The 20,371-nt window shown below is 46.4% G+C and overlaps 8 protein-coding genes across 8 annotated transcripts; 4 read left to right on the top strand and 4 right to left on the bottom strand.

Annotated features, from left to right (window-relative positions):
- Nucleotides 1-1,821: 1,821 nt before the first annotated feature.
- Nucleotides 1,822-4,373, bottom strand: AOL_s00110g29 (uncharacterized protein; the record flags this gene model as incomplete). Its single annotated transcript, XM_011126719.1, has 5 exons — nucleotides 1,822-3,372; nucleotides 3,434-3,550; nucleotides 3,622-4,029; nucleotides 4,088-4,124; nucleotides 4,219-4,373. The coding sequence occupies 5 exons, from the start codon at nucleotides 4,371-4,373 to the stop codon at nucleotides 1,822-1,824; spliced, it is 2,268 nt and encodes a 755-aa protein (XP_011125021.1).
- A 2,906-nt stretch (nucleotides 4,374-7,279) lies between these two features.
- Nucleotides 7,280-7,612, bottom strand: AOL_s00110g28 (uncharacterized protein; the record flags this gene model as incomplete). Its single annotated transcript, XM_011126718.1, has 1 exon — nucleotides 7,280-7,612. The coding sequence occupies one exon, from the start codon at nucleotides 7,610-7,612 to the stop codon at nucleotides 7,280-7,282; it is 333 nt and encodes a 110-aa protein (XP_011125020.1).
- Nucleotides 7,613-7,854: 242 nt separating this feature from the next.
- Nucleotides 7,855-8,233, top strand: AOL_s00110g27 (uncharacterized protein; the record flags this gene model as incomplete). Its single annotated transcript, XM_011126717.1, has 2 exons — nucleotides 7,855-7,880; nucleotides 7,984-8,233. The coding sequence occupies 2 exons, from the start codon at nucleotides 7,855-7,857 to the stop codon at nucleotides 8,231-8,233; spliced, it is 276 nt and encodes a 91-aa protein (XP_011125019.1).
- A 16-nt stretch (nucleotides 8,234-8,249) lies between these two features.
- AOL_s00110g26 (uncharacterized protein) lies at nucleotides 8,250-9,797 on the bottom strand (the record flags this gene model as incomplete). Its single annotated transcript, XM_011126716.1, has 9 exons — nucleotides 8,250-8,296; nucleotides 8,348-8,476; nucleotides 8,533-8,654; nucleotides 8,746-8,959; nucleotides 9,070-9,093; nucleotides 9,163-9,200; nucleotides 9,266-9,294; nucleotides 9,372-9,407; nucleotides 9,486-9,797. 9 exons carry the CDS (start codon nucleotides 9,795-9,797, stop codon nucleotides 8,250-8,252), a joined length of 951 nt encoding a protein of 316 aa, XP_011125018.1.
- A 1,991-nt stretch (nucleotides 9,798-11,788) lies between these two features.
- On the top strand, nucleotides 11,789-13,522 carry AOL_s00110g25 (uncharacterized protein; the record flags this gene model as incomplete). The annotated part of the gene is made up of 2 exons (XM_011126715.1): nucleotides 11,789-12,044; nucleotides 12,867-13,522. The coding sequence occupies 2 exons, from the start codon at nucleotides 11,789-11,791 to the stop codon at nucleotides 13,520-13,522; spliced, it is 912 nt and encodes a 303-aa protein (XP_011125017.1).
- A 727-nt stretch (nucleotides 13,523-14,249) lies between these two features.
- AOL_s00110g24 (uncharacterized protein) lies at nucleotides 14,250-16,644 on the bottom strand (the record flags this gene model as incomplete). Its single annotated transcript, XM_011126714.1, has 2 exons — nucleotides 14,250-15,845; nucleotides 15,904-16,644. 2 exons carry the CDS (start codon nucleotides 16,642-16,644, stop codon nucleotides 14,250-14,252), a joined length of 2,337 nt encoding a protein of 778 aa, XP_011125016.1.
- Nucleotides 16,645-17,490: 846 nt separating this feature from the next.
- On the top strand, nucleotides 17,491-18,775 carry AOL_s00110g23 (uncharacterized protein; the record flags this gene model as incomplete). Its single annotated transcript, XM_011126713.1, has 5 exons — nucleotides 17,491-17,744; nucleotides 17,858-18,216; nucleotides 18,285-18,439; nucleotides 18,499-18,590; nucleotides 18,646-18,775. 5 exons carry the CDS (start codon nucleotides 17,491-17,493, stop codon nucleotides 18,773-18,775), a joined length of 990 nt encoding a protein of 329 aa, XP_011125015.1.
- A 446-nt stretch (nucleotides 18,776-19,221) lies between these two features.
- Nucleotides 19,222-20,222, top strand: AOL_s00110g22 (uncharacterized protein; the record flags this gene model as incomplete). Its single annotated transcript, XM_011126712.1, has 5 exons — nucleotides 19,222-19,244; nucleotides 19,315-19,383; nucleotides 19,442-19,777; nucleotides 19,866-20,026; nucleotides 20,080-20,222. 5 exons carry the CDS (start codon nucleotides 19,222-19,224, stop codon nucleotides 20,220-20,222), a joined length of 732 nt encoding a protein of 243 aa, XP_011125014.1.
- Nucleotides 20,223-20,371: the final 149 nt, after the last annotated feature.

Here is a 20,371-nt window from a genome sequence, read left to right as displayed (position 1 = left end):
GGGAGTACTTCTATTCTCGTACATTCCCAGACATGGCAATCGCTCGTGTGGAGTGGCCAGGAGCTATTCTTCTGTCTGTATTACACAGTATGCGTGGGATGATATGATACCTCACTTTACGACTCCATCTTTTTGCGTCTGCCATGCACGGACAGCCGGGATTACAACTTCTGCAGCTCGTTAACTTTCTTTCTTTCTTTTTTTGCTCACCCTTTCGCCGTTAAAGGGTTTTTTTTCTTTGCAATTCGCATTTGCCAACTTTGAAGTTTGAAGCTGAAGAATGCATCTAAATCAAAATAATCATCAGAAACTCCGAAGTCGCTTATTGAATCCTAATCCAACCGCCCGGACTCATCCATGCCATATTGATTAATATTATATCTTCTTTGAAATCAATTACCCGTACTAGCACTGTCCACTGTCCACTGAACTGTGTAAAAAGCCGGCGATGAAGCCGTCGAACAGTTAGCCTCCTCGAGAAAGTCTCAGTCAACCTCCTCCAACCCACCCAACTCCCAGGATTCCCCACATCCCCAATTCCCAATCCCAGAGAAAACCTATCCCAAAACAGAGCTTCCTTTTCCCTTTCCTTTCCTTTGGTCCCTTCGAGCATGTGCGTGTGTGCTTCCCAGACAGACTCTACTACGTACACAGTATGTCACAAACCCACCCACCCCGGTCCTCCGAAATCTTCCGAGTTTTTGGTGATACCTGCAGCTAGTCTGCCCGCCGTTTTGTATTCAGCAAGTCAATTCATCCACGGGTTGACACAACCCACCCTGAAATCTGCGTGGTTTATTTCCCCTCAGAGGGAAAGATGTGAAACGAAACAGAACAGAACTAGGACATACAACCATAACCTTCACATGCAGAATATAGCCGTCCTGTACATACACTCCACGCTTTCGTTTCTCAATGGTAATGGTAATGGTGGTAATGGTAGTGGTGGTAGTGGTGGAAAACACCCATTCTCGTGATTTCGTAAGCCGGCTATGTATGATGCAACGAAATCGAATCGCTTCCTGCCGATGTTCGGCACACGCAATCCACAAACTAACGAATCCCCCCCAGTCCTTGCCACACAGATGTCAAACAATTGACAAAAGGTGGCTCCTTCTTTTCGCGGGTCTTTTTCGTCATTTCCTGTCTTATCGCGGAATACATAATACCTGTATTAATTATTATTATAATTAAGTACTAGGCATATACCCATGCTTGTTAAAGGTATTAGTCCAACGAATTACTCCATTTCAATTACCCCCGTCGCAATAAAATAATATATTGATATTATACCGATGTTCCCCCCTTGAAAGTCGGCGTAGTATACATAGTATGCAAACTTATTGAAGTCTCTCGGTAGGAGACTTGTATGTAATAGTAATAGTAATAGTAATAGTAATATATACACATGTAAATATAAAATAAATCCTATTTTCGCAACATCAAAACCCGCACCATGCTAGCTTTTCAGCATTAAACAAATCATACAAATAGGCTGAGCATATAAGGTAAGGTATTTTATATATACCCAAAGAAAAGACAGTTCGCAACAATTACAAAGCTCTTTTAAATGCCTAGTGTACATTACATATAAATATATATCCTATTCCAACAGCAAATCAAAATCCGTTCCGACCGAAAAGGTACAAAGGAAATATATATATAGAAGAAAAAGAAGAACAAGAAGAAAGAAACGAACCAATGTTTTGATCCTTTAGACCTTAGGGGGTATCCTAGCAATAACATCCATAAATCCGTAAAGAAATATATAAAAGGAAAATATAAGGGAATGAAAAGGAAATATGCAGGTAAGAACGATCTCTATGGAGACCTCGGCTTGCTCATGAGTAGGTGAAAGTAGTCTTCAGCCCAAGTCGGTTCCTCGACCTCTCGGACAACAATAGCTGCGCCCGTTGTCCTTAAAGTGTCGAGTTCGTGGATCTCCATCGAAGTTTTAGCCGAGTGGACATCTACAGCTTGAGAAATCATGATATTGGCGAAAGGATTTTCGACAAGCGTCTTCTCAGCCGTGGTGGGGCGACCGGACGACCAGAATAAAGCCCGGAGTCTTCGTGGTATTATAGAAGGCTTGGGCGTACGGAGGTATCTTTCGGAAAGTCCAGAGAATTCAGTGTGGATCTGCCTAGCGAATACCTCATGATCCCGGCTGGTGGAGAAGGCACGCTGCTGCGCGGTGAAGAAATCAAAGGGTGCCATTCTGATACCATCGCTCAACTCTCTTTGGTGGATCGGGACGATTGTGCGGAAAACGAACATTTGAGCAGTTGCATGATCGACTTCGACATTTCCCGACCGACATGGCATGGTAACCGGAATGGAAGAAAAGATAGCATCTTGCCAAAAATTATCCGGATATGCCTTCGTAAGGGCGCGGACAGCAGATCGCACTTCCTCGAGGTACGATCGATCGATTCCCGACGTCGAGTTTTGCTTCATCTCCAACACCCGTAAGGCATTCCCGAGAGTCATTCCGTGTAATAATTGCATAACTTGCTTAAGCTCATCCGTAAGAGCGGGGATGGGGAGCTGGACAGACGGGATAAGATTTGGCTGGAGCTTCTGAACAAGAACGTCGAATCCACCATCGATATTAGCACGGCAGGCAAAGCCTCCGATATGAATGCCAGGCTCCAAGATGCTTTCAATCTGAGAAGCATCTCGCATATTCTTTAAGTGTTCGGTCAAAACTTCACGCTGAACCTGGAGCGAACGAGCAACAACATCCGTGGCAATTTTGACACTCGTAAATCGATAGCCGTGAGACTGAAGCCTCGCTGCCTCCTCCCTGGTGACCTCCCGATAGACGAATAATGTCTGGCCCTTGCCTGCTGAAACCTTGCGCAGTCTCTCAACATCACTCGGCCCGATAGGTGTATTGACTCGACTCCTCGAGTTGGAGCTTGTATGTAGGATGTCGTCGTGGAGAGCACCAATGCATTCCAAGGGCTGACGCAGTTGTTCCGAAAGTTTCTTGGCAGCGACGCAAAGCATTTCGCGGAAAATGAGGTTCAGCTCAGATTGCTCCTCAGTTCCAAGCTTCTTGACATCAATGTGGCGCAGATGCTGCTGCATAACCGACACGATATCTTTGACACCAGACCAGGACCGAGACACCCTATAGAACCACAAGAATACCGGGTGCTCTTTAGAAAACTCTTGGTCGAGAAGGGAGTTCAAAGTGTCAGTGATAACCTCTGTTGGCAGGGAACCACTAGTGGAAATCATGAGACGCCCATCCGGGTCAAACATCACCGCGGACAATGTGACTTTGCGGATTTTGGTAACCATCTGCCGGGCCCTCGCCCCTAGAACGATAGCATAGGCCAACAAGCAAGTGCAGGTGAAAACACACTGTGCCCAAGTTAGTAATTGCGACATAAGAGATTATAAACTATGGGCGGAGAGTTCTTACTAGGGTCACGACAACGACGACGGTTTGTTTTCTATCGAGTGTGCTTTTTGGCAAAGCAGCGCTGCGCAATCTATAACTTGTTCCGACAGTAGCGAGCCAATGCATACCGGAAACAGCCTAAAAGTACTCCGTTAGTATATGGTGTCACAAAATCCAACGAATACTATCGAAAAGGGAAAAAAGCTTACTCCGGCAAGAACAAAACTACAACCAATACGCTTCCACCAAGTGCCAGCCCATCGTGACCGAGATACGAAAAAGACCACAAGAGCAACATTACTCGCGAGGATGGCAATGATGACGCTGCCGATCACGAAGGGTATTTTGTAGACAGATGTATAGTTGCTGACACCGAATTGGCCAAGGTAGTGCATCAAAACCACAGCCAATCCGGCTGCGGTCCCTCCTACGGACACACGGACAATGCTAACATCCTCATTGGTTCCGATGAACATATATGCTGAGAGAAGGACGACGATTGGTAGAAAGAAGGATAAAGCAGTGAAGCTTGAGTTGTATATCAGTTGATGGCTTTCAACTCCATAATCAAGTATTATAGCCCGATTGCCGATGAAATGCATTCCCCAGATGGCAATCTATCAACAATGTAAGTTAGGCAAGTTGGGAGAATTTTAACAACGGGTGATGTCTTACCGATCCCATGGATATGGCCGAGCCAACCAACAAACTCCTATGGAACAATAGTACGTATTAGGAACAAGTCCAGCGATCAACGAGACGACTAAACGGTCCCTCAGATAATGCAATATGCAATGGCGACATACCAATTGTACCATCCCCGGTTACCAGTTCTTCTATTGAGAAGTTCCAATGTGGTGACAGAACCAATATACGAAACGGCGTAGGAAAGGGCAATGTATCCGACTTCGAAATTCTGGTGAGCAATCTCACCAGGCAATAGTGTTGGTCGTTCCGTCATGTTGAATATTCCCGAGCAATTCGGACCTATAAAAGTCGTCTAAGAGAGACTAGGTATTTATCGATTCTAAGAATCCCCGCAGTACTAATACCTCCCCACCGCCTTTGTAAAATCACAGATATTAGATATACGAGGTACAACGATAGAAAGAACCTGATAGTAGAAGGGGAAAAGAGTAGATTCACCATTGGGATACGAACCGGTTATATTCCCACACACATCCTGCACACATGTTGGTTCAAGTGCGAGATAACCCAAAAGAAGAAATGGAAGAAGAAACGAAAACAAGAAGAAGAAAAAAAAGAAGAAAAAAAAACCTGATAAAGGGATCCAAGGCCAGCTGAACGAGATGCATCTGGGACAGTCGGATGCATACTATGTAGGAACTGTGTGTCTAACCGCCAGGGATCTTGGGCCGCACATTGCCCTTGCGTAAAAGTTCCTTGGTGGTAACCTTCGGCAGCCCCTCTCCATGGCTTAGACCAAGCGAGGAAAGGCTATCGTCGATGGCTGTCAAATCAAGATCTCATTTCCACGCGAGAGTGAAAACAACAGACTTTTTTTTTTTCCTTTCCTCTTTGATAAATGTTCACACTTACTAGGAACCTTGACCTAGCAGATGGCGGTCCCTGAGATTCGAGACCCATCCGTCGGCCGGGTGCATATGGGAATGAACGGATCGAAAGAAGGATAATAATAATTGCGAGCCTAAATGCAAGCTTTCAAAACTTGCAGCCGGCCGCCTCGTGTTCTCAAAACCATTCGTTCGAGCTAGTAGACGAGGGTGGTGACAGATGATAGGCTCAGGCACATGGTGAGCAGCATGCATGTGAACTTGGGAATTTGTGTGTGCCATGTCAGTCCTCTGTGCATCCAGTAAAACTCGAACACCGAGTGGCTTGACCAGAAACCCCCGGCCTAAAGCCTGGCTTGAGTCGTGAATAGATTGCGAAGAAGCTGTGGAAAAAATGGGTGTACCGTGTATGGATATTGAAAATTTCGGTGGCGAAAAGACAAGGGAAAGGTTTTGAACAGGGTAGCAGGGAAGAGATATCTCAGAGGAATACACCAGACCAGCCGCATATGTAATCGTGTCTCCGCGTCAGGTTGGATAGTGCGATCGATCGAGTATTAGCCAGCCAATGGAACCCCTGTATTACTTAGATTCGATCTCGCTAAACCAAGCCTGTGTCGCCCACCGATTTGGGGTTATTATAATTTCAAGATCCCACTCGGTTTAATGACTTCCAACACCACCACTACACCACTACACCAAACCACCAAGCCACTAGCTAACTTAGCCCGTCATCGGGCATTTTCCTCCCTTCCTTCGGGTCAGGTTCTGCAAAGTTACACAGCACTGCACTACTCGGTCCGTTCGGCCATGGAGGAAACCAATTCGTCTGAAGAAAAATACGGGCCGCAATAATAATAATGACAAGTCATCCTAAACTATAGGGAGAGCTCTGCAGGACGGCGTCAAAGGTTAACATTAAAATGATATCACGATACATACTTTTTTTTTCGCCCCAGAAAAGAAACCGTGGGCGTTCCCAAACAATCACTATTATTCTCAACCCCTGTACGCGTGAACGCCAGTGCAGCCACGGGGAAGAGGCACTCAGAGACCACCGGGCGGTCTAGCCCTCACTCGGCCATTTTCGAGAGAACGAGCTCGGAGAAATCTCATGAGACTCCACACCCGTTACTTCTTCCCTATCGCTTCGCCAAAGATCTTGGCCATCTGCCGTTTGAAATTTTACCTGCACTACAAAAAAGTCTCTTCAGCCGCGAAAGCACGGAGAGAGGGTCCTGATAGTGCTGTTGGAGTAAATCAGCATTGATGCATGTGCTCTTTGTGATCAGTCTGTGGAGATAGCACCCATTGATCTGGGTCCTTCCTGCCTCTTCCTCTACTAGATCGTCTCATCACCCGTGGCCTGATATCGAAAAGTACGGCTGAAACGGAAATTCATAATCGTATTCTGGCGGGCAAGAGCCGTATTGTCCGCATCCATCGGACTCATATCGAATTTGGGTTCTCGATGAACAGGTGTCTCAATCAGAACCACGTACAGAAGAAATATGCTTATGCAAACGGCAAGCTGCAATCATAATTTCCAAGTTGTTTCTGCCGTGCGTAGTCATAGTCACCAACAGCCTTGGTACCTTTTTTCTCCTTAACCAAGGTTTCTAGCCTCGAATTATTAGTTCTGAACACAAGGGGTTTTCCGACGCACGTGTCGCCCTTGACGTCGAGCTAACTATCGACACTGCCACTAACAAGTATGTAGTAGGCATCACGAGTCAAAGCGTCTGTGCTAGTGCTTGTGCGTGTATACTACACAGTAGTATGTATGCCCGTTATAAATATTAAATCCGATACCCACTTAGTATGGTTTCCATCCAGAGCTAAAACTGAAAAAACCCCTTCCATTATTGTGGGAACGAGGGAGAGAAAGTTCGAGCGGTGTGGAAAGTATCCACCGTATTTGCTTCTAGCGAATACGAAATGGCATAAAACGACAATGCAGGCGCAATTGGGAGAAAAATCCACCCCACCAGCGGCAGATTGACAAAGATATAACGATTTCGGGTTAGTGGGAACATCGTGTTGGGCCCAACCCTTGAACGAGTCCAACCAAGCTCTTGACTTGTCTGTGCACAAAGCTAGTCATGGAAATACCCATTGGACATCCGAATCTTGAAACACACTGCTGTCAAATTTTTTTTAGCACGTAGAATTCCGAGCAAACCGAAGCGATACTAGCTTCACCCCAATACGTAGTAAAATCTTGCCCTTAAACTTTCGAATTTCGAAATCGATGTCGATGCAACATATATAGAACTAATACTAGTGTCGACGACTAATTTAGCGTGGACTATACTACTAAACTCAAACCCCTTTATTCTACAACGCTAGCCTCCAAAGTGTCAGGGACATCGTCGCTCGTGTCTGCCCACGACCGTTCCGCCTCTGCCTTCCTCCTTGCATCAATGTAGGAAACGAACTCCCCGTAAGTCTTGGGTAAGACCTTGAACTCCTCCTCTGTATCGAACGTGTATGTGAACGTACCGGTATTCCGAAGCGAGCTGTGGTGAACGTCTCGAACTTTTGAATCAACACGGATTTGCACCCGACTCCCTCCCGCCGGTGCGGGCTCTGTATACACAACCGTAGCGGTCAAGTACAAGATCCCGCCCACGGGAACGGACTCACGAAACACGGACGGGGACATCGACAGGAACCTAGGCCGTGAATGAGATGCCGCTGCAGCGCAGCAGAAGGCGAGTTCAAACGAGTTTCGTAACAATAAACCACCAAAGATCTAGTAAATTAGGGTTGGCATTAGGCTAGAAAAATAAAATAAAATAAAGCAATATACCGCAGCACTAATCCAATTGAAAATGGAAGGATTGATTTGACTTACCATATAAGACTTGCCGTCCGAACCGAGGTATGTTGGAACATTGTGTCAGCATGAAAAGCCTTTCGTCCATTATCACGTAAGGGGATATATATCCTACGTACGTGACGGTTTCGATACTATAGCATGGACAAATCCGGTGCGGTTAGACCCTCAAATTGCATATAATGGTTCTTTCTTAGCACATACCTGAGGTTGCATAACCTGAGTCGTCTGTATTTGAGTATCAGCCACTGGCAGGTTGAAGATTCAACTAGTCAGCCAGGTTTCTTTGCAGGACGAATAGAAAGTGCTTTCAATCGAGCAGAGCAGAGCAGAGCAGAGCAGAGCAGAGCAGAGCAGAGCAGAGCAGAGCAGAGCAGAGCAGAGCAGAGCAGAGCAGAGCAGAGCAGAGCAGAGCAGAGCAGAGCAGAGCAGAGCAGAGCAGAGTAGAGCAGAGCAGAGTTTACTAACCGTAGACGATGTTTTCAGGCATCTCAACGCCAGACCCAGGATCTGCTTGTAACGAAAATGTTAGGCGAAAAATTTATGCAAGGGGCAAGGTACATGCGTGGTACTTTCCTTTGTACCGTTGGGATTCTCGCCACATTGTGTGAATCAGGTTGCTCTCCTCTTCGTTGGGTGCTTGCTTTTCGAGAGATGTCGATGCAAGGGCCCTCTTGAATCGATTACGCTCTGATATTTTCGATCCCAAAACCATATGTCAGCCACCATCGTTATTCTCCACCCACCAATGCTCATCCCTGATGCCTCGTGGTCGGTAATCCAGAAATGGTGGAAATTACCTTCGCCTCTGGCAAATATTCGGTTCTCCTCTGCGGTCTCGACTATCAAGGGATTGACGGCTGTGGCCCTGCATGCAAAGTCGTTAGTGCTCGATTGGTAAAAATAGTATTTAGGTGAACTGGGAAGCCTAGAACCGGTCTTAACAAGCAAGCACTGACTTTTTCGTGACTGGGTCAAGCGCCACCATTGTAAATTGGCAGGTCAAAATCGTTTTATTTTCCTCCAGCGCCACTACTTCCAGCGATATTTCCATGCTGCTTCTGCCCGAAGTCCATGTGACCATCCCTCGCAGTTCCATGTCACAAAAGGACGTTGGATGATACAGGAGAGATATTCTATCCACGGCTGCGGTGACAATTGTCTGTCCCTCTCCTGAAAAGCCAAAGACCTTGCGTTAATTCGTTGACTAGACTAGAAGCCCTATGCCGATCATCCGGCCGGCTCTAGATATTATGTACTTAAGTAAGTATTATGGAACTCACCGGCATGTTTATATGCAACGACTCCTGTTTTCATCCTAGGGGCGTTAGAAGGTGCACCGGTTTCAGTGATTATGGGAAATGGGCTGAACTGACCAGCCAGAGCATCAAGGTCCATGAATATCGTTCCCAGCCTACGACGTTTTATCTTTTAGACACCATTGCGCTGAAATCAAGGCTCATTCGTTTCCCTTCTAACCTCAGCTGACCTGTAGAGTTGACGTATGCCTACATTTTTTATTGACCTATTAATAAGGTATTCACCTCACCCTCAATTCAGCTCTCGGAGGTACTTTGCAACTTACATCTACTAGCCATTCATCCTTTCCAAACTCAAGAGTCTGGTTTGATCGGTATAAAAGACAAGATCGTCAGCCTTCTATACAGAAAGGAAGTTAACCTGAGGAGTAATAACTAACATAGCTCGAATAGCTGTCTGTCATTCGTTTCGGGGTCAACGGCGACTGCCCCTTCTTCGTCTCCTGCGCTACGGGAGAGGGTTCTGTTGGGTGGTCCCTCATGGCCAGAGCCTTGAGCCATGGGACAGTGAACTTCGGCGAAAGTAGGGTCGGTTGGGCGGGAGCTGAGATATATCTCCTTGCGGCGACCATCTGCAAACCATCCAGGTGGCTATGACCGCGAGGGGATGTTATACGCGGTAAGACTCTGCAATTGAGTTGTCGCATTGCTGCGACATTGCGAAGAGCTGTGTGGGCCGTTATCCTCTGCATCTTTCTACTGGGTCGATATCAATTGATGCGGTTGAATTCAAAAGATCGCATGCTTAGAGTCTTGCAAGAAGTTTAGTATTGCATGCGCAGGCAATGGAAACACAAACCACGTGCAGAGGTTCGGTTCTATTTGCGTCTAGAATGACGGGTCCAATCTGGCTAGCTGCATCGAAGTCTACTAACCTAGAATGGATCCGAGATCTAATCTAATCTTACAAACTATATCGGAGCACAAGTTGTACAAGTCGGGTCCTTCGATTCGGAATATTAGTAATATTACCCTCAACCTGCAGCTCAATATATCACATGCACGCTCCAATGCAGTCCACTACGATGGTTTAAGTTCCAACAAAAATTGATGAAAATAATACATCTACATGTAAGTACATACTTATATATGTACCACGACATTTCCAGACGGAACAGGAGGGAGGGAATGGATTCCCCAACGCTGCATGATGATGTGATGCATGATGATGGTGTAGACACATCGGCTATGTTGGCCAAACCCAGCTGACAAATCCAATCCGATCGGAAACTCTTTTTATTTATTTTTCTAGAAGGCCATCATCGCATTAAAAAAGCATCTGCCACAACAGCTTAGGTTTGAAACTAGCAAAATAGGCAGCTAGGAGACCCCGATGCGGACGAAATACCATCAATCGAGCGGGCGGAACCCGCGTAGGTGACATTTCGGCAAAAGAGTATACATAGGGTAACATATTATAACCGTCGATGCCGATAATATTATGCCACACTGTATTAAACTTTCAACCCTGACAACGAGGGAACTGTTAAACCTGGCATTTACTTGTGGATGTCCAGACTCATGTGGGTAAGAGGTACTAGGTAAGGTAAGTAGGTTGGAATGTAGGAATGTAGGTTGGAAGATGGTGGATTAGAAATCAGCCGCCCTGGTAGAAGAGTTCCGCCGGTCGAGAACACCCATATATCCACACAACAATACTACTTCTTCTTCTTCTTACTTACTTACTTACTTACTCACATACTCAAATACCCTACTGACCTAGGTACTTATATAGTAGGGAAGTAAGAAGTATAGTCAGTAAGTACTTAGTTATATATAATAATATGTTTTTTGTTGGACATGAAAGGAAAACCATGTCCTGTCTTGTCCTGTCCTGTTGGATTTAACAGCTAAGAAACGTTCGAAATAAAGAAAAGGTAGAAAGGAATTTTCACTCCGAAAGCCTCGAGCTAAAACTATCCATTCATACAAACCACCAGCTCCGGCGGGTAGCAGCTAGTATATTAATATCAACAAGTCAGTAAGTGCGAGTGTTAACTGGTTGAGCGCATATTTAACCGTCAGCAACATTTAACAGCTCCAGGTCCGTCGGGTTAACCTTGTGACTAATAGAAACCCCCAAATTCCGGTCATTGGCGACCACAGAAACTTCCTCGATCAAGCTAGCGAGCTGCTTTTGCCCGCATCGCTGCCCTCTATTATTGGCTATTGGCCGGTTTGGGACCCTTCCCAAACTTCGTTGCTTTCCTGTTCCTGTACATGTTCCCCGATTCTGGTTTTCATCGAATCCGATCAATTTGATTTTCCTGAGAAGTTTAATGCTACTCTCTCTTCTCTCGATCTGAACCACATCCCAAACGTAATCTTTCTTGATCATACGACAGACTCCTGACGACAGAATCAATCACGACCACGGCTACGACCAAGTCTCCTGCCCTGTCCCGTCTTCCGACCTCTGTGCCTTTCCTAGTTGGAGTTGAGGTTTATTAAAAATCCCGCCGTTGTCCTATCCTGCTCCGACTTGGCTGTTCTACACCAACTCAACTGGACTGGACTGGACTCAACTTAACTCTCTCGACAGTTGCTGCTGCTGCTGCTGCCACTCACCGTTCATATTCCCGGGTCCCCGTTCCGAAAAATCGGGATAATCGACTTCGGAGTATAAGATATTCCCTCCCATCTATCTACCCTTCTATCCATATCCTTCCCGAAGAAACCAACAATGTCACAATACTCGGCCAACCTTAACATCATTAACCCCATGTATGGGACTGCGGAGCCTATCGAAGATGCATTCGACCAGAGCAACCTTGATCTTTTTGCAAATGCAGACTTCTTTGATTGGGACATGGGCCAGTCGATACACACTGCCGTAGGAGGAAACGAAACAGATAGGGATGGTGATAAAAAAATGGAGACGTCTACTTCTACTTCTGCTACTTCACTTGATGTCTTCGGCGGGGACGCCAGTCTTGAGAGTAAGTCCGTATTGATTAACTAAACTGTCAAAGAAACCACCAAGATCAAGTCCCTTGTGGACAGACACATACACATACACATACACATACACATACACATACACATACACATACACATACACACATTCCACCGGGGTGCACCCACCTGCATGCACATACCCATTTGTTCCCAGGGCCCACAACGAGTCCGTGGGATGCAAACTGATACGCCCAGCCGCCGCTCATTTGCGCCAGCCGTTAATGCACTCTAACATCGTTTTTTTCCCTTTCCTCTCCTTTCCTTATTGTTTTTTCCATTCGATATCGTACTGCACCTTTTTTTTTTGATATTGAATAGTACTATTGCAGTACCATCCATCTACATCGGTATCAACATCATCTCTCCACCCTTCTTTCTCCCTTTCCTTTAATTTAGTCCCTTGCCACCACACCCCCAGCAGACAGAATTTTCATTGCTGGGTATCAAACTCTGCAAAAGGGCCCTCCTTCATCGCCTGGCCCCCATCTGCTGTGGACCCCCATCCGTCCGCTCGGGCAGCCGACAGGGTCCGACTTTTTTTCTTTCGTTGTCATCAGTTCAATCACGCAATATACGCTAGTCCGAGATTGGAAGTCGGTGATTGAACAAACTGTCAAACACCCCTAACTATCCTGCAACACCCCCAACACATTCCCCGGACTGCAGCGCTATTGTCTCCCCCCCCACTGAACCACGACTCCTCTTCTTTCCGTTTCCCCTAATAAGAGAAAAACAATCATGCTGCAGGCGATTGTTAGTTCCTGTTGGCTGACACTGACATTATCTTGTTTCTATCACTACAGGCTACATGAATTCCGTTGACTTCTCCCAACTCTCTTCGTTCATGATGAGCGACTTCCCTCATCCTCCTCCTCCTCCTCCTCAGCAGAGCTCTCACATTTCCTCTGCTTCCTCTATTTCGCAGCCCTCGCACGGCCATCAGCGGCCTCGGAACCTTGCCATTCTCCCTCAGCCTTCGCATGCTTCACATGCCCTCGCTCAAAATGGTTCTTCATCCAGTTATAATTCTCCGATATCACCTGCAACCTCAATCATCAATCCGAATCCCTTGAAGAGGAAGTCTTCTACCCTTGGCCTGGATTCTTCGCCTCGCTCCCTTGAGGAATCTTCAAGGGTAGCAGCCGAAGAGGATAAGCGACGTAGGAATACCGCTGCATCCGCTAGGTTCCGAGTTAAGAAGAAGCAAAGGGAACAGGCCCTTGAAAGTCATGCCAAGGATCTTGAGACCAAGCTCCAGGAACTCAGCGGCAAGGTTACCACTCTCGAGAACGAGAACAAGTGGTTGAAGGACCTCCTTATGGAGAAGCATGGCTCTAACGAGGACTTCATAAGGCTCATTAAGTCGGCTCCATTCCCTTTATCGTCTTTGGCAAAGGCGGCAGCGGAAGCGGAAGCGGAAGAGGAAGAAGATGATGACGACGACGAGGAGGATGAATAGAGGGGATTTCCGAACGATGTCACGCAATATATTTGTTGTATAATTACCATCGAAGGACTAGAGACTCGTCTCAAAAGTTTCTTGTTTTCTTGAACAGTCTCGTCGTCAAAGCCTCGCCGATCCTTTCCACGGCGAATCTTGACCTCAGGACAAACGTTTTTTACTTTGTCTCTGGAGGCGTTTTTTTTGGCGAATAATGTTGCTTTAGTGGTGTGGCTGTTTGTCCTTTCTCTTTCTTTCTCTCTCTCTTTTTTTTTGCAATGCTACACTCTTTGGGTGATACAACTGATGTATAAACTTTTGTTTCTTTTTGATATCCCGGGCTTTTTCTTGTTGTCATTTCCTTTGCTTTAGTATTGTCCTCTATTTTATTATGATGAGGAATGAGACATATCAAGTCAGTGGTTGGCTTTGATATTTGTCTATCTGTTGATGGAATCCACTGCCAGAGATGGCCTGACTCTCCAAACTTCTCTCCTTCAAATCCTATGATATGCATCCTCTGGTGTTCGGCTAAATAGCCCAGAGTTAGACGCTACGATTGATTATGACCACTCTAAAACCGTGCTTTTTACCATCGATTTCGCGATTATGTATGTCTGAATTCGTGAATATCCCACTTCGGCCTTTACGAAAATATGAATAATGAAAACTGTGTCATAAAATTCCATACAGCTATATATATCGTACACGAAACCCCCATCATCCACAAAGTGGGAAAAAAGCTTTACTGCAAAGAGGCTTTCGCCATCTTTCCGAGGAGGTTCAATGCAGATCCTGCAAGGACCCACTCGGCCTGGTCCTTAGAAAACGTATGCGCGGTCTCAATCTCAATCTTCTCCCCGGTCTTTTCCTTCACAACCTGAAGCTTGACCGCCCCCGCACCCCCATTCTTTAGCATGTCTAACAAGCCAACCGTGGTAACTTTATCCCGCGGAGATATCAGATCGTAGTCCGATTCATTCACAAATGTCAGGGGAATTACTCCCTGTTTCTTCAAGTTGGTCTCGTGGATGCGAGCGAATGATTTTGTAAGCACGATTGAGCCTCCTAGGTATCGTGGCTGTAGAGCGGCATGTTCACGAGCCGATCCTTCGCCATAATTCCATTCGGCTACGACGAGCCATCCTTGACCCTTTTCCTTCCAACGCCTAGCAAGATCTGGAATTGAAGTTTCTGAGCCGTCAAAATCAATAACAGTGTTAACAGCGTCTGTTTCGGCGTTTAGGGCGCCGATCAATGTGTTATTAGAGATATTCTCCAGGTGGCCCTTGTAGGCTAACCACTTTCCGGCGGCAGAGATGTGGTCTGTGGTGCATTTTCCTTTGACCTTAACTAGAACACTTAGGTTTTCGAGTTCGGATTCTGGGAAAGGTGGGAATGGATCTAGAAGAGCCAGACGGGTGGATGTGGGAGATACGACAACTTCTGTAGTTGGGTCTGGAACTGCCTTCACAGGGAAGAAGTCTTCTCTTCCAGCTTCGAAACCGTTCCGAGGAAGTTCCTCGCCATGTGGAGGCGAGAATCGAAATACCGACCCGGAAGGAGTTTCAATCGAATCGGATGTTGGATTGAAATCCATTCGCCCTGAGTATACCATAGCAGTAACAATTTCAGGCGAGGCAAGGAAGTTGAGGGTATCTGGATTTCCGTCATTCCTAGCCCTAAAGTTTCGATTAAACGACGTTAGGATGGCGTTTGTATCGCCTTTCTTCACGCCATCTGTCCGTTTCCATTGTCCAATGCAAGGCCCGCATGCGTTCGCCAATATAACGCCACCTGCACTTTCCAAGGCATTCAATGTTTGATCTCGCTCGAGGGTAGCTCTGATTTGCTCCGAACCAGGTGTGACAAAGAAGTCAACTTTTGGCTTCAAACCGGCCTCTTTCGCTTGGTTTACGATACTTTCTACACGGGTCATGTCCTGATAACTCGAGTTTGTGCACGATCCGATTAGGCCTGCACTGAGGTCCAACGGCCAGGCCTGTTCTTGAATTGCCTCTTTAAACTTCGACAAAGGTGTTGACAAGTCCGGCGTGAAGGGACCGTTGATATGGGGCTCAAGCTTTGACATGTCTATAGTGATGACCTTGTCGTATTCTGCCCCTGAATCTGCAGATAGAAAGTCGCCCATCGCTGTCGCCTTCTCTGCAATAGGTCCTCTACCGGTCGCTTGAAGATATCGGGACATGCTCGGTGTGAATGGGAAAAGGGATGTTGTAGCACCGATTTCGGCACCCATGTTGCAGATTGTTGCCATTCCAGTACAACTTAATGACTGGACTCCTTCTCCGTGGTATTCCACAATATAGCCAGTGCCACCCTAGTGAACTTTCGTTAGTGGTGCTTCCCATATATGACACGGTAAAGATGCAACATACTCGAACTGTGAGCTGCCCGGCGAGGTTGAGGATAACATCCTTCGGACTTGCCCAACCATCAAGCTTTCCCTCGAGTTTAACCCCTAGAACTTTGGGCGCCTTGAGTTCCCAAGGCGCATCTACAAGTGCGTCTACGGCATCAGCGCCACCGACACCGATACAAATGGCTCCTAAACCGCCTCCGTTTGGAGTGTGCGAGTCCGTTCCAAGCATCATAAGACCGGGTGCCGAGTAGTTTTCGAGAACGATCTGATGAATGATACCAGAACCGGGAGCCCAGAACTCAATCCCGTACTTTTTCGCAGCAGACTCCAGAAAGTCAAATACTTCCTTATTTCCTTTGATACTTTCAGGAAGATCCACGTCCGCACCCCTCTCTCCAACAATCATATGATCGCAATGTATCGATGCAGGAACAGCAGTCGTAGGAAGCCCACAACTCATGAACTGTAACAGAGCCATCTGCGCACTTGCATCCTGCATGGCGACCCTGTCGACCTTAAGTTTGAGGTATGCATTTCCACGGATTGAGCCAGTGCTCTGTCCTGAGAGCGTTTCTTCCGGCTTTTCTAAGTGAGAATATAAAATCTTTTCGGCAAGCGTGAGATGCTGGTTTGAACCGAGAACTCGGCGGACGGTTTCGTAGTTCCTTCGGAGTTTATCATATGGAGGGGTACGGGCGTCGCAATTGGGGTGGACTTTGGGAATAGCTGATGCCGTTGCAAAGGACCTTGACTGCATACACAAATTTAGCTTAATACGCCCCCATTCGCATGTAATTACAGTGCGGCCTTACTTGGTGGGCTAGACATCCGGGACGTTGAAGCCGAGGCGACAACCTCGCGATTCTCAGAGCAGAAGAAGACATCCTGAGCGTCAATCGGATATGATGTAGACCCTCCCCAGATGTTGCAAAATGGCAGTTATTGATTCCCTATCGCATGCGTAATACTGTTGAGAAATACCGATTCGAGCGAGACCAATTGAACATTATCTTGAGGTCCCAGGAATCTTTTGAAAAGGTTAAACGAAGAGAATACGCAGTAGTGTCCTTTTTTTTCTTCCTCTCCCGAGAGGCGGCTCAGCGAAAGTTAACAAAATGTCTCTCCCTCGACGGCGAGCTCGAGCTCAGAAGCCAACAGAGGGCCAGCCGATAACGGCATTTTGGCCAAAATCCAACGCCCTGCTGCATGGGTCTGAGTAATTAGCGGGTCTTGATTCGTTATCCGCAGCTCCTGGCTGTTTCTTGGGACCAAGGACTTCGGATGTAGGATATGTACCTAATGTGCTCCGTAAATGAGAGACGATACTTGGGGCCTAATGCAAGGCCACCTGTACCATTGTCTGTTCTACTCTCTTGTATTCAATTGTCCATGATCATGACATCGCGCTCGGTATTCTGTGCTGTGTGGAACAGCCACCGGACGGGATATTAATTACAGGGCTGATCAGGCTTGTGCCTCGGCCTAGTTTTTCAGTCTTGGCTGACCTACTCCAAATTCCGGCACGCGAGCCAGACTTCCCATAAAACCAACATCTCACCGGCGCAGCAGCAGCAATTGGAAACCGTTCTCGTGCGCATGCATAATGCTGAGGCAGAGACCTCTTCTGCAGATTTTGCAGCACCGACCTAGCTGTTTTTCCGCACCGTCACGGCCAGCATTCACCGCCGGTGTGCAGGTGAGGATATATGACGTATTGGCCCTCAACAGTAAACGGCGTACTCTCGCAACCGATGGACTCAATACGAACCAAACTCATCTTCTGAATAAAGTACGATTGCAAAAAGGCGCCAGGACTCCAATTCAACTCCATTGCCAAATCTCTTCATTTCATAGTACGTATGTGGATAACCTATAATACCATATGTGGCACACGCAGTCCCAATTTAGCCATTTTCAGGGAACAAAAAACTAGATATAAATTCTCACGATATTAATGATATTTCAAATAGATGTTTAAAGGCTTCCCAAGCAGATCCTCAAAAAACGCCGTCCTCAGATGTGTCCGTTAGAAAGCGTCGTCGCCTTCTACCGTCAATCTCAGAGAGAGAGAACATCACCAATGTCCCGAATATCTTGACGGTTACTCGACTAGTCGCCGCCCCGGTTATCGGGTACTTCATTCTCCATGACTACAATGCATGGGCCTTGGGCTTGTTGGCATATGCTAGTTTAACGGATCTTGTAGACGGATATATTGCTAGGCGATGGAATTTACAAACTGTCATCGGCACCGTATTGGATCCGTTGGCTGATAAGCTCCTCATGACCATCCTAACCGTTTGTTTAGCAGTAAAGGGAGCTTTGCCGAGTTAGTACATCCTCCCCATAGTATCTGGCATTCGGAGTATATGCTAAAAAGAACCGAAATTATAATAGTCTGGATCGCGGGTTTGATATTGGGTAAAGATGCAGGATTAGGCATTGCAGCCATATACTACCGGTGGATATCACTACCGCCACCGAAGACATTCTGGCGATACTGGGATTTCTCGCTGCCAAGTGCCGAAGTCAAACCGACTACCATTAGCAAGGTATTTCTCTTACTTACTTAAGTAGAGGCGTTCGGTCATATATTGATAAGGTTGAACAGTATAATACCGCATTGCAATTCCTCCTATTGATGGCTGCAACCGCTGAGCCATTGGTCGCGATGGATATATCTACTGCTATGGCAGGCCTCGAGTAAGTCACCTCGGGACAATTTCGCTATAAAACATTATACTGACGGGTGGCACAGGTATACTGTAGGGACTACCACGGTATGGAGCGGGCTATCTTATGTTTACAACAAGGATGCTGTGAGGATACTTCCAAGAGAAGAAGAACCACCGCAAGATGAAAACCACGAAGATAAAAAACCAATGTAGAATGGCGCCGGGGCTCACAAATGTACAATACTTTCCAGATACCGAGAAAAATTAAATAAAAAATACTATCTATTAATATTATCGGCCAAATGTAGAGTGAGAATAGAGCAAAAGTGGCTAGCTGGCTGAAGCTCCGTGACACATATTAAACACGCGGACAACCCCCATGTAGTTGCAGCATCGGATCTCTTGAAAATGAGAGGATCTAAGCTTTGATTGGAAACTTCAACCAGATGGCGGGGTAGATAGGCTGCAGCCATATGTGTTGCATATTCGACAGGCTGTTGTCGGCTAGCAAAGGACGAACGGGAAGCTTTGAGGGTGGAATTTGATGATTCCCCCCTTCGCCTTCCGAAACATTGTCTCCTTTAGATTCCCAAGCATTTAGACTTTTTTATCCTGTTGTTTTCCTTCCTTAGTAGCTACTATTGGCATCGCGCATCGCAATGGCTGCAACTTTGAGGGTAAGGTATCACCAACTATGATGCACTAACTGCACCGATTGCCGCAATATGCATATACTAATGGACGGCCAATAGTCCCGCTGTTCGAAAGTCCTGGCAATCGGCCGAAACTACGCGCATGTCTACCGCTCCATCCTCTCTCCCGTTCCGCTGGATGGCATTTATTGACTGACCATGCTCAATATATGTATATGATAAACAGCGACCATATCGCCGAACTCAATAATGCTCGTCCAAAACAACCGTTCTTCTTCCTGAAGCCTCCATCTTCGATTCTTGAGCCCAGCGGTGGGCCCGTCCTCTGCCCGAGAGGGGTCAATCTTCATTACGAAGTTGAATTGGGACTTGTGATGGGCAGGAAGCTTCGGGATTTCGATGAAAATGATGTCAAGGGTGCCATCGACGCTATTGAGGGGTACGTGGTTGGTATTGATATGACAGCTAGGAATGTACAGGATGAGGCGAAGAAGAAGGGGCTGCCGTGGTCGACAGCAAAGGGGTTTGATACCTTTACAGTCCTGAGCAAGTTTATTCCCAGGTAAAATTCCCTTTGCCCTCGCTTTCTCTGAAAGCAATAATAGCTGGTGTTTTTTTATGTTAACGTAATCATGTGAGGATCCTTATAGATCCAAGATTCCGGATCCACATGAGGCCGAGTTATATCTTTCTATAAACGATGCTATTAAGCAACAGGACTCCACCAACTTGATGTTGTTCAGGATTCCGAGGATATTGGCACATCTTTCCCAGATTATGACTATCGAAGAAGGTGACGTTGTTTTGACGGGTAAGTTTAAGCCGGCCTTAGTACTTGAATACATGATCCTAATGCTAGTATAGGAACTCCAAAGGGCGTTGGCTCAGTGAAAGTCGGCGAGACTATGAAGGCCGGTATTAGGATCGGTGGGGTCGAAATTGACGAAGGTAAAATCAATGTTGATGTTGCAGAGCGATCTGGACCTTACATCTTCAAGGAGACATAAGACCAAGTTGATGGTATAGGCACTTAAGATGTTGTAGCAACCATGAGTAAAAGAGAAAATGCTCGCGTGAGCAATATGTATATCCAAAAAAAAAACAGCCGGGCCTAGTGGGAATGGAAAAAAAAGAAGAACAAGTAATCGACCATGTT

Source organism: Orbilia oligospora (genome assembly GCF_000225545.1).
Source record: "Orbilia oligospora ATCC 24927 unplaced genomic scaffold scaffold00110, whole genome shotgun sequence".
Classification (NCBI taxonomy): domain Eukaryota; kingdom Fungi; phylum Ascomycota; class Orbiliomycetes; order Orbiliales; family Orbiliaceae; genus Orbilia; species Orbilia oligospora.
The sequence above is the reverse complement of the archived record's forward strand: the minus strand, read 5'-3'. Positions and strand labels throughout refer to the sequence as shown.